This window comes from Pelophylax lessonae (assembly GCF_965119305.1).
Source record: "Pelophylax lessonae genome assembly, chromosome: 6".
Taxonomy (NCBI): domain Eukaryota; kingdom Metazoa; phylum Chordata; class Amphibia; order Anura; family Ranidae; genus Pelophylax; species Pelophylax lessonae.
The window spans coordinates 8213912-8229780 of record NC_138773.1 but is presented as its reverse complement, the minus strand read 5'-3'; the positions used below and the strand labels follow the sequence as shown (position 1 = coordinate 8229780).

Genomic DNA, 15869 nt, shown 5'->3' with positions numbered 1-15869 from the left:
TAGTCTGTTACCTTCCTTTCTATAATTATAAATTGCTTTCTATGCATTACAAAAAAAAGCCTTCTGTGTGCAGCAGCCCCCCCTTAGTCCCCCCCTAAAAACGTACCTGAGCCCTCCAGCGATGTTCATGGCACATGTGCTTCAGCTGTCCAGGACTCTCTCTCCTAATTGGCTGAGACACAGCAGCTGCACCACAGCAGTGGCACCATTGACTTCTGCTGCTGTCAATCAAACTCAGTTAGTCGATCAAGAGATAGAGGGGGCGGGGCCAAATAGCTGCTCCGTGAATGGATACACGGAGCTGGAACTCAGCTCGGGTGCCCTCATAGCAAGCTGCGTGCTGTGGGGGCACTCAACAAGAGGGAGGGGCCAGGAGCTCCAGTCAGGGACCCAAGAAGAGGAGGATTCAGGATGCCATGTGCAAAAAAACACTTCACAGAGGTAAAATAAATAATAAAATAAAAATAAAATAAAAAATAAGTCTTACCTTTCTGCTTTATAGGTCCAAGAGTCATATTTTTCACATCATTATTGCCAACTAAAGAAGATCTCATAGAAGGACAACTCTAAAATGAGAAAATAGGTCATCGTATTTTTACCCAGAAGTAATATAGAGATGTTTGTCAGCCTAACTAGTTTCATAGCAAAGAGTCAACCTTTTCAGTTTTTTTTCTTAATTTTCATTTTACAGGTAATTCCACAAAATGTCCACAGGTGGCAGCCTCCTAGCAACCAGTGACATTGCAGTGGGTGGAGCCTGAGGCCAAAGCTGAGACACTAGTTCCCCATCAGGTCCTCTCTCTCCTTGTATTTGACAGCCCTCAAATACTGACTCCAACATGAATGAGTAAGGGGTACATATAATTAAATCTTTAATTAAAAAAAAAAAAAAAGAAAAAATCTTAAAAAAAAGTTCATTGTTGTTAATCCATCAACAAATATATGTTGCTGCCCACCAAAAATAAAATAGATAACCTGGCTCACGTGATCAATCCCACCATTACCACTAGCCGAAAGATGGCTCGCCAAGCTGTCATCAGCTATATAAGGGAAGAGGTGGGGATAGTGGAGACATCATTGCCTATACAGCAATAATGTAATACCTCCAATCACCACCTTTTTGCTTTCCTGGCTGGGGATTCCTTGCCATGTAAATTAATGGGCCAGGTGACATTAGTGTTAAGGAAATGGTGGGTGCAAGTGTCTGCTGCTTCCTTAGTATCCTTTGACAGTCAGAAGTTATCACAATTGTTCATACAGAACACCTTGAAGATTTAGCTTTCAGATGTCCAAAGAGCCCACGTTGAGCTAATTTCTACGTCTAAAGGGCCTCCCAGATATTCAGCCCTTTGTTTACAGTCAGCTGTTGGCTGGGGGAATTACCTGGATGGTTGCAAAATTAGGCTAAATTTGCATCGTTGATTGTTATTACGCAGGAAGCCACCAACATCATAGCAACCAACAAAGGTGGTGGGGTAGATACACTGTGTGAAGGGACCGACGCACAATGTGCTTGCGTTCTTCTGTCAGTATACGGCTTCCTCCAGTCTTGAACATAGATATTAGATATTCTAGCCACATATTGCAATCAAGAACAAGACAGCACTCGTTTTAGCTGCAAACTCTGAAAACTCCTTTACTGAACAAGAATACAAACATTTTATACACTTGAGAAGTACATTAGCGACCACCCAAATATTTACCCAAAACATCACACAATGGTTTAGATAACGAGGTAGGGCTGACTCATGGCTAATCCCCCTCTAGCAACTACTTTAGCAGACAAGGATATCATTAACATGCTAATTAACTTAGCACTTAAACCAGCCTAGGTAGAGTACATGGAATCCACATCTAAACAATCCTTTGCTTAGTTAGGAGTTACAGACTTCATGGCAATGGGCCATAGGTCTCACAGTGTAAAGTGGGATTAAATCTTCATATATTTCTTGAGGTATATTGTGGATAAATAATACTGTCCCATTTGAAGTAATCCAAACCATATTCTCAGTGTCCATAAAGTAGTTGTCCATCATTTTCTTGGTCACCCTGTGCCCCTAATAGACGAAGGGTGACTTACACATAAGAGGGGCCTAGGGAGCTGAGAGACGGATTTCTCAACTTCTCTAAGGTAAGCTGGGTTCCACAGGCCCCCCAACCAAACAGACTTCTGTCACACACTGCAATGGTAATAATTTCACCAATAATTAATAATGCAATTTATTCAGTTGGCCTGTTTGGTAACACATTTCATCCCTACCTATTGCCAATAGTTCACCCAAACCCTAAGGCTGGGTTCACACTTACATTGGATGCAGCTCACAGCAGGGGGTCCGGGCGTCCATGTTCTCCATTTCAGGGACAACTCAAGTCTGAATTGTTGCCTGAATTGGAACCTGAGACGGAGCCAAAGATGCACAGGACCCCTGTGCAATCTGTTCCGCAGCCGCCCCGGAGATGTGTGAGAGTCAGGCACACTCTCCTGTCAAGCGAATTGAATGCGGGGAAACCCCCATCCAATTTGCACTAGTGTGAACCCAGCCTCAAAATTAAAGAAACTGTTTACTCTTTTCTGGCAGATGTTATATTCTGAATATCTACAGTATCCCTCATTTTAATCATATGTTGTCTAAAAAATATGTGGTAGTGTTATACAATAATCTTCTATATTACTGTAGCACCCTCCTAGGTAGGTGCTAGAGAAAGAGTATTATTTTAACTCTGTCTGCCTATCAGAGGAACAGCAGGTAAATCGATATTGCTTTCTCCCTACCAGAGAGAAGGATCTGTGAGGTAGGTCTGCTCATGGTGCTCAGTATGTGATTCATCTGGTCTAGGGAGTGTTTCACCCTGGTCCAAAAGAGAGGCATATTGGAAAGTGGAGGAAATCTGACCAATGGGTACACAGGCTTTGATACAGCCCCAGTGATTGGCACAGGCTTATTGTCTCAGTGCATTGTGGGGTGTGATATAAAAGCCAGGAACACATGTGCTGTGGGGTCTTTGGCTGGTGAGCAGAGTCCCGGAGGGAGGGTGGCAGCTGTCTCCTCCTTTGTAGCAGTGGCACGCGGTCACAGGCGGTCGGCCTGGGGACCAGAAGGAAGGAGCTGAACCCAGAGGTCCATGAGAGCTGAATGGAGGGGTAGAGACACTAGAGACCCTCGAAAAAGAGTATCGTGAGTATTGATATCGTGTCTAGGGGCCTGACCTGAGTGGTGTAGGATAGTCAGAGGACGGGTGTCAGCAGGTGAAATGAAATAGGTGTGTATGCCGAAGATAATTCTTTCTAAAAAGTCATCTACATAGAGGTGTAACCCTAAATTCATCTAAGTGGCAAGGTGAATCAGCAGCCTGGCTGCATCTTCAGACAGGAGTCCTCATCTACTGTGAAAAGTTCCAGTTGGAGTATCCCACTCTTCCCTTCTCCCATCCCTAATATAAATAAAACCACAAAAACAACTACATCCCCTAGACTGTTCATTGACTGAGCCAGAGTGTGAAGAGTTAAATTGTGCATGCCGCAGTTGCTATCGGTAACCCAGGGAGATCCCAAGGTGAACAATCCAGCAGTCCCCAAGGGGGCAGTGCTACATTACAGAAAAAAATAATTTTAATGAACTTTCCATTCATTCTGGGCATGAAATTTTGCAAAACATTGTAACAAATTTTGTAATACACTTGGCACAATTAACAAATATAATCCTTCAGTTATCCAAACGTGAATGGTCAAATTCTGAGGGTTTCTACATCCCAGATATGAGAGAAATTCTTTAATGTGTTATTGAATCATCCCAATGATTCCCGCTGGTATGTAAATCAGACATTTTTTACAGTGCCAATGAAGCTCCTCATTTTATTGGAAATATCCAAATATTATGTATATTGTTTAAACCTCTTTTTTTTGGGGCAAATTAATGCAATAAAAATAATTATTATCATTTTATTTTACAAATAGTGAATTATTTACATTTTAAAAATATTGTGTATCTATTTATTATGAAGTCATTAATTATTATAAAATACAAATGACCAAACTCCTATGTAATAAACATTGCAATAAACTACAAATTAATTGTAAATGTATGTGGCATTGTTTTATTTACATATTTCAAAATGCACTTTTATATTTCTAATGGAGAATTTCCTTTTTCTATCACTTTTCTATTTGTTTTTTTTAAAGAGAATAATTATATTTGCCACAAAAAGATAAACCGACAGAAAAAACTTGTCTAATGGTCCATCCACAGTCAAACATTATTATTGATATTATTATTATTATTATTATTATTATTGCATTATTATTATTATTATTATTATTATTATTATTATTATTATTATTATTATAATATTATTATTATTATTATTATTATTATTATTATTATTATTATTAATATGATGCTATGAAGCTGCTTGGAAAAAGCTGAGCCAATCCTCTGAATCAGAGGAGCTTACAGTCTAATATTCCTACCACAAATACAATACTCACAGCTTAAGTGCAGTCCAATTAGCCTATCAATGTGCACAGCTAGAATAGTAAACTGTTTATCCTCCCCAAAAATATGCAAGTATTCTCTGCCTGTCTCGTGATTTCCACCCTTCTACCACACTACATATCTAGATGGTGCTGGTCATACATTTCAGATCTCCAGGCTCCGGGGTCACATCTCTATCACTAGCCTGCTCATTAGATAATTAACCATCATTATCGCTATGATAACTCATTGTCCAATCAGCAGGCAGGTGACACAGGAAGTTGTATTGATGAATCAGGTAACAGTGAAGTTATCTTTCTGGCTGCGCAGTGTGGCAGGGGTTTCTAAACCACAAGCTTAGCCAAACAGAATAACAAAATCCCTTTTCGAGAGAAACATTTCACATGTATCAGTTTCGACTCTGATTTCTGCTTCTCTCCTGAAATCTCAACTTTAAAATACAGGTAAATGCATTTCAATAATCAATACTCACAGTTGAGCAGACATTGCTGGAGGTGTCACACAAGCCGACCTGACAGTGTAAGAAAATCTGATCGAATCCTCCCATAAATTTGAACACTTGAAGTGAAAAGCGACCTCTAAGGGAGACTCCATTTTCCAGCACAGTGATTGTTTGATCGTTCTTGTTGGGACATCTAAATGTGATATGATCAGACGAGGATTAGAATATTTTCATCAATATCAAGATATAAATGTGATTCATTTCCATTCATTAATATATTATTTCCTGCAGCAGTTTTCCTGATCTGTTTCCAGTGCTGGAATTGGTTTGGTATGCAAACCGGACATTCGATCATTACGTGATACAACTTAAAGTCCAAATAGAAACATATTTTTGACACTTCTTTGCTTCTTTTTTTATACATATTATTCTTGATGTTACACTTTGTTTTTTAAAAAAAATATAAAACAATGATCTTTAACCACTTAAAGCGGAGTTCCAGCCACAAAATCGACATAGTCGATTTTGGGCCATCCGCTTGCTATAGCTCACCTGAAAAAGAAACGGGTAGTTACGATTGTTTTTTTTTTTTTTTTACTTACCTTGTAATTGCAGAAAAACATACTCACCTTTCTTCCACTTCCTCCCTCGGCGGCCGCGGCCCGCGTCGTCACTTCCGCTTTGCAATGATTCCTGGGAGCTGAACGTCATCGCTCCCAGGAATCAATGCGCTTGCACCGGCCCCGACGTCAGTTCCGGTGCAGGCGCGTCATACCTTGCTAAACAGCTTCTGGGCATGGAGGGATGACGCTGCGAAACCGGAAGTGACGGCGGGGCCGGCGCAGTGCATCGTGGGACCGAAGAGGACGGAAGAGGACGCAGAAGAGGATCGCGCTGGCTTCAAGCTGCCCACACCTGAGATGGCAGCGCTGGACAAGACATTTTAAAAGTAAGTATTTCTTCTAAAAGGTAAGTGGGAAACGGGACAGATCAGAGGCTATCCATTGTGGAATGTACTAACCCTGACTGTCCCGGGGGTATGTATGTTGAAATTTTTTTTTTGTGGCTGGAACTCCGCTTTAAGCCCCGGAGGATTTGGTTGCTTAATGACCAGGCCCTATTTTGCGATTCAGCACAGTGTTACTTTAATGGACAATTGCGCGGTCGTGCGACGCTGTACCCAAATGAAATTGACGTCCTTTTTTTCCCCACAAACAGAGCTTTCTTTTGGTGGTATTTGATCACCTGTGCAATTTTTATTTTTTGCGCTATAAACAAAAAAAGAGCGACAATTTTGAAAAAATAACAATATTTTTCACATTTTTTTAACATTTTAGGCCAATTTGTTTTCTGCTACATATTTTTGGTAAAAATAAAATTGCAATAAGCGTATTTTGATTGGTTTGCGCAAATGTTATTGCATTTACTAACTACAGGAAAGATTTATGTCATTTTTATTGTTTTTTTTAACTATTAATGGCGGCGATCTGCAATTTTTTTTGCGGCTCTGCGACATTGCGGCGGACAGATCGGACCCCTAACTGACATTTTTGACACTTTTGGGGGTACCAGTGACATTACTACAGTAATCAGTGCTATAAATATGCACTGTTACTGTAAAAATGACACTGGCAGGGAAGGGGTTAACTTTACTCGTGATCAAGGGGTTAAGTGTGTCCCTAGGGGGCGTGAATCTAACTGTCAAGGGGCATGGATAGTGAAGTAACCACAGACACATGCAATCCTATATAGCAGGATCGCATAGCCTCAGTGAGAATGACAAAGAACTGTTTTTACATCAGCCGTCTGTCTTTCTCCCTCTCCTGTGGGAGATTGCGAGTGACCGGCGGCCATCGGAGCCGCTGGTCACACGCACTGGCTCAGCAGGGAACAAGCAGGGGTGGTAGCGTTCCGCCGGCAGCGCGCGCTTGCCCCCTACGGGCTTGTGGGCGAGTGACATAGGTCTACATTGCTTTGCCTGTAGGGGGCTGACTGCCGCAGTAAAAAGTCATGCGGCGGTCGGGAAGTGGTTAACACTCAGCTATATCTGAGGAATATTTAGAGAAATTCAGTGAGGTACATCCCTAAATGTGCCAAATCCCTAATAGATGATCCATGGGCAAAATTCCCCTTGGGGTGGGACTTTGAAAGCACTAAGTACTAAATAATGTGAATATAAATCAGTTTTATTTAAATTAGCATAAAAAACACTAATGCTATATGGACATGGCTGTACATGGAATACATATGCATATTACACCAATGTAACAGACCTCGTACTCAAGAAGATTATGTCTGCTGTAGAAGCTTCCCTTGCCTGATACCAGCACGATCCAAGATCCCTTAGCCCACCCAGTCACTTGTCGAGACATCAGTGTAGGGTGGTAAGAAGCATAAGACTGTTTATTCAAACACAGGCACAAAGATATATATACACTGTGGGACAATCCCCCCTTCCATTTAGCAGCTAATCCAAATACACATATACATCCCATAATAGGTTGATACCAATGCAGACAGAAACAATAGAACAATGGGATACAGACACTTAACAATAACAAACCCCACCCCACCTCAAACTAGTCATGGTCTATGAGACACTCCTACAATATTCTTTGACCACAAACCACACATACAGAACCCAAGATAACCGGGGTAAAACAAAATGAGTCCAGTGTGGTTGTACAGCGAGTCTGATTAGTGAAGACCCAACTGGGGTTCTTGTTCACCCTGTGCCCCTAATAGACACAGGGTGACTTACACATAAGAGGGGCCAGGGAAGCTGGACAAGGAGTTTCCCGACCTCTCTAAGCTAATCTAGGTTCCACAAGCCCTCACCACCCAAAGTGACTCCCATCACAACCAATATTATCAATACACCCTTGGAGGACATCAATCCTTTTTCCCCTATTAATATTGGTGTAATATGTTTATGTATTCCATGTACAACCATGTCCATATAGCATTGGTGTTTTTATGCTAATTTAAATAAAACTGATTTTTAAAGCACATTATTTAGTACTTAGTGCCTTGAAAGTCCCACCTCCAAGGGGTTTTCTTGGGATTTGTCCATCATATTATATTATTATTTTTATTAAATATCTATATTTTCTTTGTTGCAGATCTGACTGTGTGGTCTATGTTTAACAACTTGCCGACTTGCCGAATATAGGCTACAGAACTGTCGCCCAGTTCTCTAAACACATCCGACGCGCTCTATGATCGCAGATTGGGGTAAAGGACCACGTGATCAGCTACATCCAATCACAGCTGATCCCAATGTAAACACACATGCTGGTTATTGGCATTCCTTTCCTCATGCACTGTCACAGTGGAAGAGGAGATCTGGTAACCGACAAGTGTGATAGAAGACATCTACAATGATAATCAGTGTTCTGACATCAGTGCAGCCCCAACAGTGCCAATGAGTGCCCATCAGTGCTGCCTATCAGTGTTACCCAACAGTGCCTATCAGTGCCACCTATTAGTGCCCACCAGTGCTGCCTATCAGTGCTATTCAGTGCCACCTATTAGTGCCCATCAGTGCCGTCTATCAGTTCCCATCAGTTCCACATACCAGTGTCATTCAGTGCCACATATCAGTGTCATTCAGTGCCACCTATCAGTGCCGCCTATCAGTGCCCTTCAGTGCCACCTATTAGTGCCCATCAGTGCCCATGAGTGCTGCCTATCTGTCCCCATTAGTGCTGCATTTCAGTGCCCTTCAGTGCCACCTATTAGTGCCCTTCAGTGCTGCCTATCAGTGCCCATCAGTGCCACATATCAGTGCCCTTCAGTTCCACCTATTATTGCCCATCAGTGCCGCCTATCAGTGCACTTCACTGCCACCTATTAGTGTCCTTCAAAGCCGCCTATCAGTGCCCATCAGTGCTGCCTATCAGTGCTCATTAGTGCCGCATATCAAGGCAGCCTCATCAGTGCCTCCTCATTAGTGCCCATCAGTGCAGCCCCATCACGAACATCAGTGAAGGAGAAAAAAATACTTATTTGCTAAATTTTACAACAGAAACTAAGAACAAAATATATTTTCCAAAATTTTCAGGAATTTCTTTATGTTTATTTAGCAAAAAATAAAAAACCCAGTGGTGATAAAATACCACTAAAAGAAAACTCTATTGTGTAAAAAAAAAAAAAAAAAATCATATGGGTACAGTGTTGTATGACCGCGTAATTGTCATTCAAAGTGCGACAGCGCTGAAAGCTAAGAATTGGCCTGGGCAAGAAGGGGGTACAAGTGCCCATTGGGCAAGTGGTTAATTGGCAACACGGGTAAAATAATAAAATGACAAAGCTTATTATAGTTAGAGAAGAATAATATACAACACATATAATGAACTTACTGGTTGGTGATGATATTATATCTGGGGCCGTAGGAGCTGTCGGCTGTTGGGGTGGCGTAGCAGTTCTTCATGACAAGCGCAAATGGAGTTGAACCTGAAGGTCCAGTTACAATGACACCAACATATAGCATGGAGGAGGAGTTCAGCCACACCTGGGAGGCAGTATATGGGGCGATGTAGCTGGAATCTTGGAATAGACCCATGGTAATTGTGAAATTTGCTTTTCCAGCCACATTGATAGTAGCCGAGCTGTAACAGAATACAGTCATTATTAAAATATTAATTAGAAAAATGTTAAAAGGCACGATGGGGGAGGTTTAATACACTGGGAGCACTCAAAACCTGGTGCAGCTGTGCATGGTAGCCAATCAGCTTCTAACTTTAGCTTATTCAATGAAGCTTTGATAATTAAATCTGGAAGCTGATTGGTTTCTATGCAGAGGTGCTCCGGATTTTGCAATCTCCAGTTTTTGTAAAGTAACCCCGAAGTGTTCATTCTTGGTCTTAGATAGAGATAGCTGGTTCTTTGTTTTAGGACGTAAAGATTTTCTTGTAACAGTAATATTAGAAATACAATTACACCACTGTTTTTTAAAAAACTTAATTCAAATCACGTTTTTTTTTTTTTTTTTTTTTCAAGATTTGTAACCAGAATTACTCTGTACTATAAAGAGAATGCATGGTATGAATATACTAACATAAGGGGCTATTTCTAGTACAATTTGTTGTGTATTTTTTATTATCTATAAAGAGGGAAAGAGCCTGGGGTCATGGACAGAACAGCCTATTGCCCAGGATACACAAAGGACCATAAATATGATGAGCATTATAAGAATCTATGAAGCTCCTTCATTTCTCAGCTCATTCTTCACGTGACTGTAGAGGTGAAGCCAGGAGGAAATACATATGGGACTTTGATGGAATTTTATACAAAGTAGTAAGAGGACAAACCATTTGGAGAGCTCACTGGTTCAGGTCAGGCTGCTTACAATAGACAAGGCCAGGGGCTGACTGGCAACTTTTGGCCCAGGGGGCAAGTACAAACCAGAGGTGCATGGTGCAGCAAACTCAGCCCCCCTCCCACTCTCTCTCCCCCCCCCCTCCTTTTGACCCCCCTTGCAGGCTAAAGCTCCACTCCAGGTACTCTCTACTCACCGGCAAAATCCGGGTTCCCGACCTGGCCAGCAGGGGGCAGTTGGAGGAACTGGGTCAGCTCGATCGGGGCTGCCTGGGGGAGAAGAATCTCCAGTGGGGCATGGAACCGGCTGAATCTGGGTTCCTGACCTGGCCAGCAAGGGGCAGTTGGGGGGAGCTGGGATAGCTCGATCAGGGCTGCCTAGGGGAGAAGAGTCTCCAGTGGGGCATGGAACCGGCTGAAACCGGGTTCCTGACCTGGCCAGCAGGGGGCAGTTGGGGGGAGCTGGGACAGCTCGGTAGGGGCTGCTTGGGGGAGGAGAGTCTCCAGTTGGGCGTGGAACTGGCCTCTATTCAGACACAGTTTACACCATTCATGCTGGGGGGGGGAGGCCTGCGCTCTGTCCTTGTCTTCATCCCACACTCAGTAGGTCAATGGTGGGGACTTTTTACTTCTCTTCACCAGGAATTCTTTAGTCATGTCTTTGGCAGAAGCTGTGCAGCCTTTTTGCAGGGCATCAGAATGGCCCAGGAGGCAATTGCCCCCCTGCCCCCTGGCCCAGTCCTCCCCTGGACAAGGCTACTCTCCAGTAGTTTATCAGAAAAAATATGCACTAATGGAAGGAGTGCCAGACCAAAGGATAAAAGAGTCCAAATTAATGTGTTTTCGTTTATTATGCTTTAGTCTCCAAATAAATCCCATCCCCTTCATCAGGGCTTCAATTAGAATAAGAACCTAGAAGGGACTCAAAATAGAGCTTTCCTGTGTGAGTCTGAATATGGAAGCTAAGTATTGGATTGGGAGAGTTACTGGCCAGCAGTGTCTGCCTGAGCAATCAAGATCTCATGTAGATACTGCTGGCCAGGTTCTTATTGTAGCTGAAGCCCTGATGAAGGGTGGGGGGGGGGGGGGGGGTTAAGACACCCAAAATTCATTGCATTTTTTAGTATATACTAATAAATGAATTTGGATTATTTTATCTTTTGGTCTGGTGGTCCTTCCATTAGTACTGATAGATTCACACAGGACTGGACACCAACTGGACTCTCACAACATCTAAGTGCAATTTTATCTTGTTCAGCACTACACCTGTATATAGGAAAGGTAACAAGGAAAAGTGACTCACACTACGTAGGTGCTGACAGCGGTTAGAAGGTTGATCTCCATGTTTAATGGATAAGAGCAATGAAAGTCAATGGGGTACTCATCTCTTATAATCACTCCATCAGATTGTGATGCTAGGTATACGGTATTTGTATATGTGATCTCAGTTCCATCGTTCTGAAAAATAACATTTACAGCAAAAATTAAAACAACAATTCCAGGCAAAAAAAAGAAAGAAAATGATATATACAGTATGTATATATATATATATATATATATATATATATATATATATATATATATATATATATATATATATATATATATATCAACAAACAAAATGGCCCCTGTCACTGGTTGGTAAATTGAGCTGGGAATTTTTTCTGTTTTTGTCTCGCATGCGTTGTCCTTCCATGTGCTCTTTGTTATGATGGCCAGTTATAGGTGGGGGCAGGGGCAATTTTGTTTGTTGATGTATACTGGTGTACACTGGATGCCTTTACTGCCATTGTGCTATGAGCTGGGCATCCACTGTGCCCCCAAGTGCCTTTAAGGAGGGTTGGGCTACCTCCAGGCTCACCTGCCCCCTATCTATCCATAAGAGTGCATGTGCTTCCACTGTGGAGACTCTCAAAAAATTTACAGGAGTTAGGACTGCAGGTAATACAGAGTGCCAAGAAGGGGCCTTGAAGCTTTACACATGTGTTTGCAATTGTGTGCTAACTAAACCCCTGTTTAGGCAGGTTCATTCGGTTGGTAAACAAACTGGTTGGTGAATTGACACAAAAATGGAGATAAAAAAGAGACTCCAAGAAAGTCACAACGGAACACACAGGTATAAGAGAAAGGCTTTATTAAATAACATCACAAATAAATTGGAACACAAACATACAATCTCTCCATATAAAATAGACAACGTTGTCAGTTAAAATACCAGAATGGGGCATCTTTCTTTGAGTCTCTTTTTTATCCCCATTTTTGTGCATATTTTTGAGTCACGGGACTGCACCAACTTGTCCAGTATTTGTCATTGGTGATAAGGTGCATTAAGGCGATGGAAATACAATACAACTCTATGTTATTCCCTTTATACTGTGGTAGATCCGTTGAAGAAACCCCCCTTCTTTTATTGGTTGGTGAATTGAGCTGGGAATTTTTTCTCTTTTTGTCTCACACGTGTCGCCCTTCCATGTGCTCTTTGCTATGAAGGCCAGTTAGGTGGGGGCAGGGGCCATTTTGTTTGTTGATGTATACTGGTGAGTGGACATACTGGATGCCTTTGCTGCCATAGTTCTATGAGCTGGGCGTCCCCAAGTGCCTTTAAGGAGGTTTGGGCTACCTCCAGGCTCACTTGCCCCCTATCTATCCATTAGAGTGCACGTACTTCCACTGTGGAGACTCTCAAAAAATTTACAGGAGTTAGGACTGCAGGTAATACAGAGTGCCGTTAAGGGGCCTGGCAGCTTACGCATGCGTTTGCAAATGTGTGCTAACTAAACCCCTGTTTTAACGTATACTGTTAGGACAGGTTCATTCAGTTGGTAAGCACCAACTTGTCCAGTATTTGTCATTGGTGATAAGGTGCATTAAGGCGATGGAAATACAATACTACTCTATGTTATCCCCTTGATACTGTGGTAGATCCGGTGGAGAAACCCCCCTTCTTTTATTGGTTGGTGAATTGAGCTGGGGATTTTTTCAGTATATATATATATATATATATGTATATTTATATGTATATATATACAGGTCCCTCTCAAAAAATGAGCATATTGTGATAAAGTTGATTATTTTCTGTAATGTACTGATAAACATTAGACTTTCATATATTTCAGATTCATTACACACAACTGAAGTAGTGCAAGCCTTTTATTGTTTTAATATTGATGATTTTGGCATACAGCTCATGAAAAACCAAAATTCCTATCTCAAAAAATTAGCATATCATGAAAAGGTTCTCTAAACGAGCTATTAACCAAATCATCTGAATCAACTAATTAACTCTAAACACCTGCAAAAGATTCCTGAGGCTTTTAAAAACTCCCAGCCTGGTTCATTACTCAAAACCGCAATCATGGGTAAGACTGCCGACCTGACTGCTGTCCAGAAGGCCATCATTGACACCCTCAAGCAAGAGGGTAAGACACAGAAAAGAAATTTCTGAACGAATAGGCTGTTCCCAGAGTGCTGTATCAAGGCACCTCAGTGGGAAGTCTGTGGGAAGGAAAAAGTGTGGCAGAAAACGCTGCACAACGAGAAGAAGTGACCGGACGCTGAGGAAGATTGGGGAGAAGGACCGATTCCAGACCTTGGGGGACCTGCGGAAGCAGTGGACTGAGTCTGGAGTAGAAACATCTAGAGCCACCGTGTACAGGCATGTGCAGGAAATGGGCTACAGGTGCCGCATTCCCCAGGTCAAGCCACTTTTGAACCAGAAACCGCAGCAGAAGCGCCTGACCTGGGCTACGGAGAAGCAGCACTGGACTGTTGCTCAGTGGTCCAAAGTACTTTTTTCGGATGAAAGCAAATTTTGCATGTCATTCGGAAATCAAGGTGCCAGAGTCTGGAGGAAGACTGGGGAGAGGGAAATGCCAAAATGCCTGAAGTCCAGTGTCAAGTACCCACAGTCAGTGATGGTCTGGGGTGCCATGTCAGCTGCTGGTGTTGGTCCACTGTGTTTTATCAAGGGCAGGGTCAATGCAGCTAGCTATCAGGAGATTTTGGAGCACTTCATGCTTCCATCTGCTGAAAAGCTTTATGGAGATGAAGATTTCACTTTTCAGCACGACCTGGCACCTGCTCACAGTGCCAAAACCACTGGTAAATGGTTTACTGACCATGGTATTACTGTGCTCAATTGGCCTGCCAACTCTCCTGACCGGAAGCCCATAGAGAATCTGTGGGATGTTGTGAAGAGAAAGTTGAGAGACGCAAGACCCAACACTCTGGATGAGCTCAAGGCCGCTATCGAAGCATCCTGGGCCTCCATAACACCTCAGCAGTGCCACAGGCTGATCGCCTCCATGCCACACCGCATTGAAACAGTCATTTCTGCAAAAGGATTCCCGAACAAGTATTGAGTGCATAACTGAACATAATTATTTGAAGGTTGACTTTTTTTGGATTAAAAACACTTTTTATTTATTGGTCGGATTAAATATGCTAATTTTTTGAGATAGGAATTTTGGTTTTTCATGAGCTGTATGCCAAAATCATCAATATTAAAACAATAAAAGGCTTGCACTACTTTAGTTGTGTGTAATGAATCTAAAATATATGAAAGTCTAATGTTTATCAGTACATTACAGAAAATAATGAATTTTATCACAATATGCAAATTTTTTGAGAGGGACCTGTATATATATATATATATATATATATATATATATATATATATATATATATATATATATATATATATATATATATATATATATATTATATATATAGATACATACACACATATATATATATATATATATATTTATTTATATATATATATATATATATATATATATATATATATATATATATATATATATATATATATATATATATATATATATATGTTTTTTTTTTTTTACTTTGTTAAATACATTTCATACATGTAGTCATGTATCCAGCTTCTTTCCTCTGCAGCCTCCCACTCTGTTTGAAATTCCTTTAATCAAAATGAGGCACCAAAATTACATTTGTCAGCATATCAATAAAGTGACCAATGATTGGTTTACTGATCTCTCTCTGATTGTCCCTGTTGTATCCTCTACCATAGAGATTATTCAGCACCTGGACTCAGTGACCTTTTACTGCTTAATTTTTTGTTTCCTGTTCTTCAAGGGGAAATCCAGGGCGCGGTTAGATTGTTTCGTCTGCTGCTCCCCCAATTTATTCTAAACATTTGTGATTTACAAATAATTGTAATAATTTATTTTTGAGAAACTCCTGCTGGGACATATTCAGCATCAAACCTTCTCACACATTCAAATCCATCAATTGAGGATTTTAATTTTACATTAATATTCAACAGTAGCCTTTGAACTGGACAGAGAATGGGAAGAGAAGATGATGGGTAGGTGAATATACCGGGGTTTACTTACTTTATCTAAATACCCCCTTTGTGGTTTTTCTACTATCTGATCACTAGAGGAGGTCTGTTGTATATTTGACACATATGAGGTACATCCCTTATTTTAATTAAGGTCTGTCCTTTTTGTCTCTCGAGAGTCTGATACATTAATATAGGTTAACATTTCCAATGTATTACAATTATTTAATCACATTATTGTTATAGTATTTATCATTCATATTAATACAGCTATGAAAAAGTAACATAA

At 41.2% G+C, this 15869-nt stretch overlaps 1 protein-coding gene across 1 annotated transcript in view; it reads right to left on the bottom strand.

The window, feature by feature from the left end:
• Window positions 1-15869, bottom strand: part of LOC309558390 (uromodulin-like) — a gene marked incomplete at both ends in the record, with an annotated part of 77776 nt that overhangs the window by 7560 nt on the left and 54347 nt on the right. The window contains 4 exons of the mRNA XM_082261465.1: window positions 488-566; window positions 4966-5128; window positions 9297-9545; window positions 11558-11712. Coding sequence (XP_082117591.1) covers window positions 488-566; window positions 4966-5128; window positions 9297-9545; window positions 11558-11712 — 646 coding nt within the window. The remainder of the gene's footprint in view (window positions 1-487; window positions 567-4965; window positions 5129-9296; window positions 9546-11557; window positions 11713-15869) is intronic.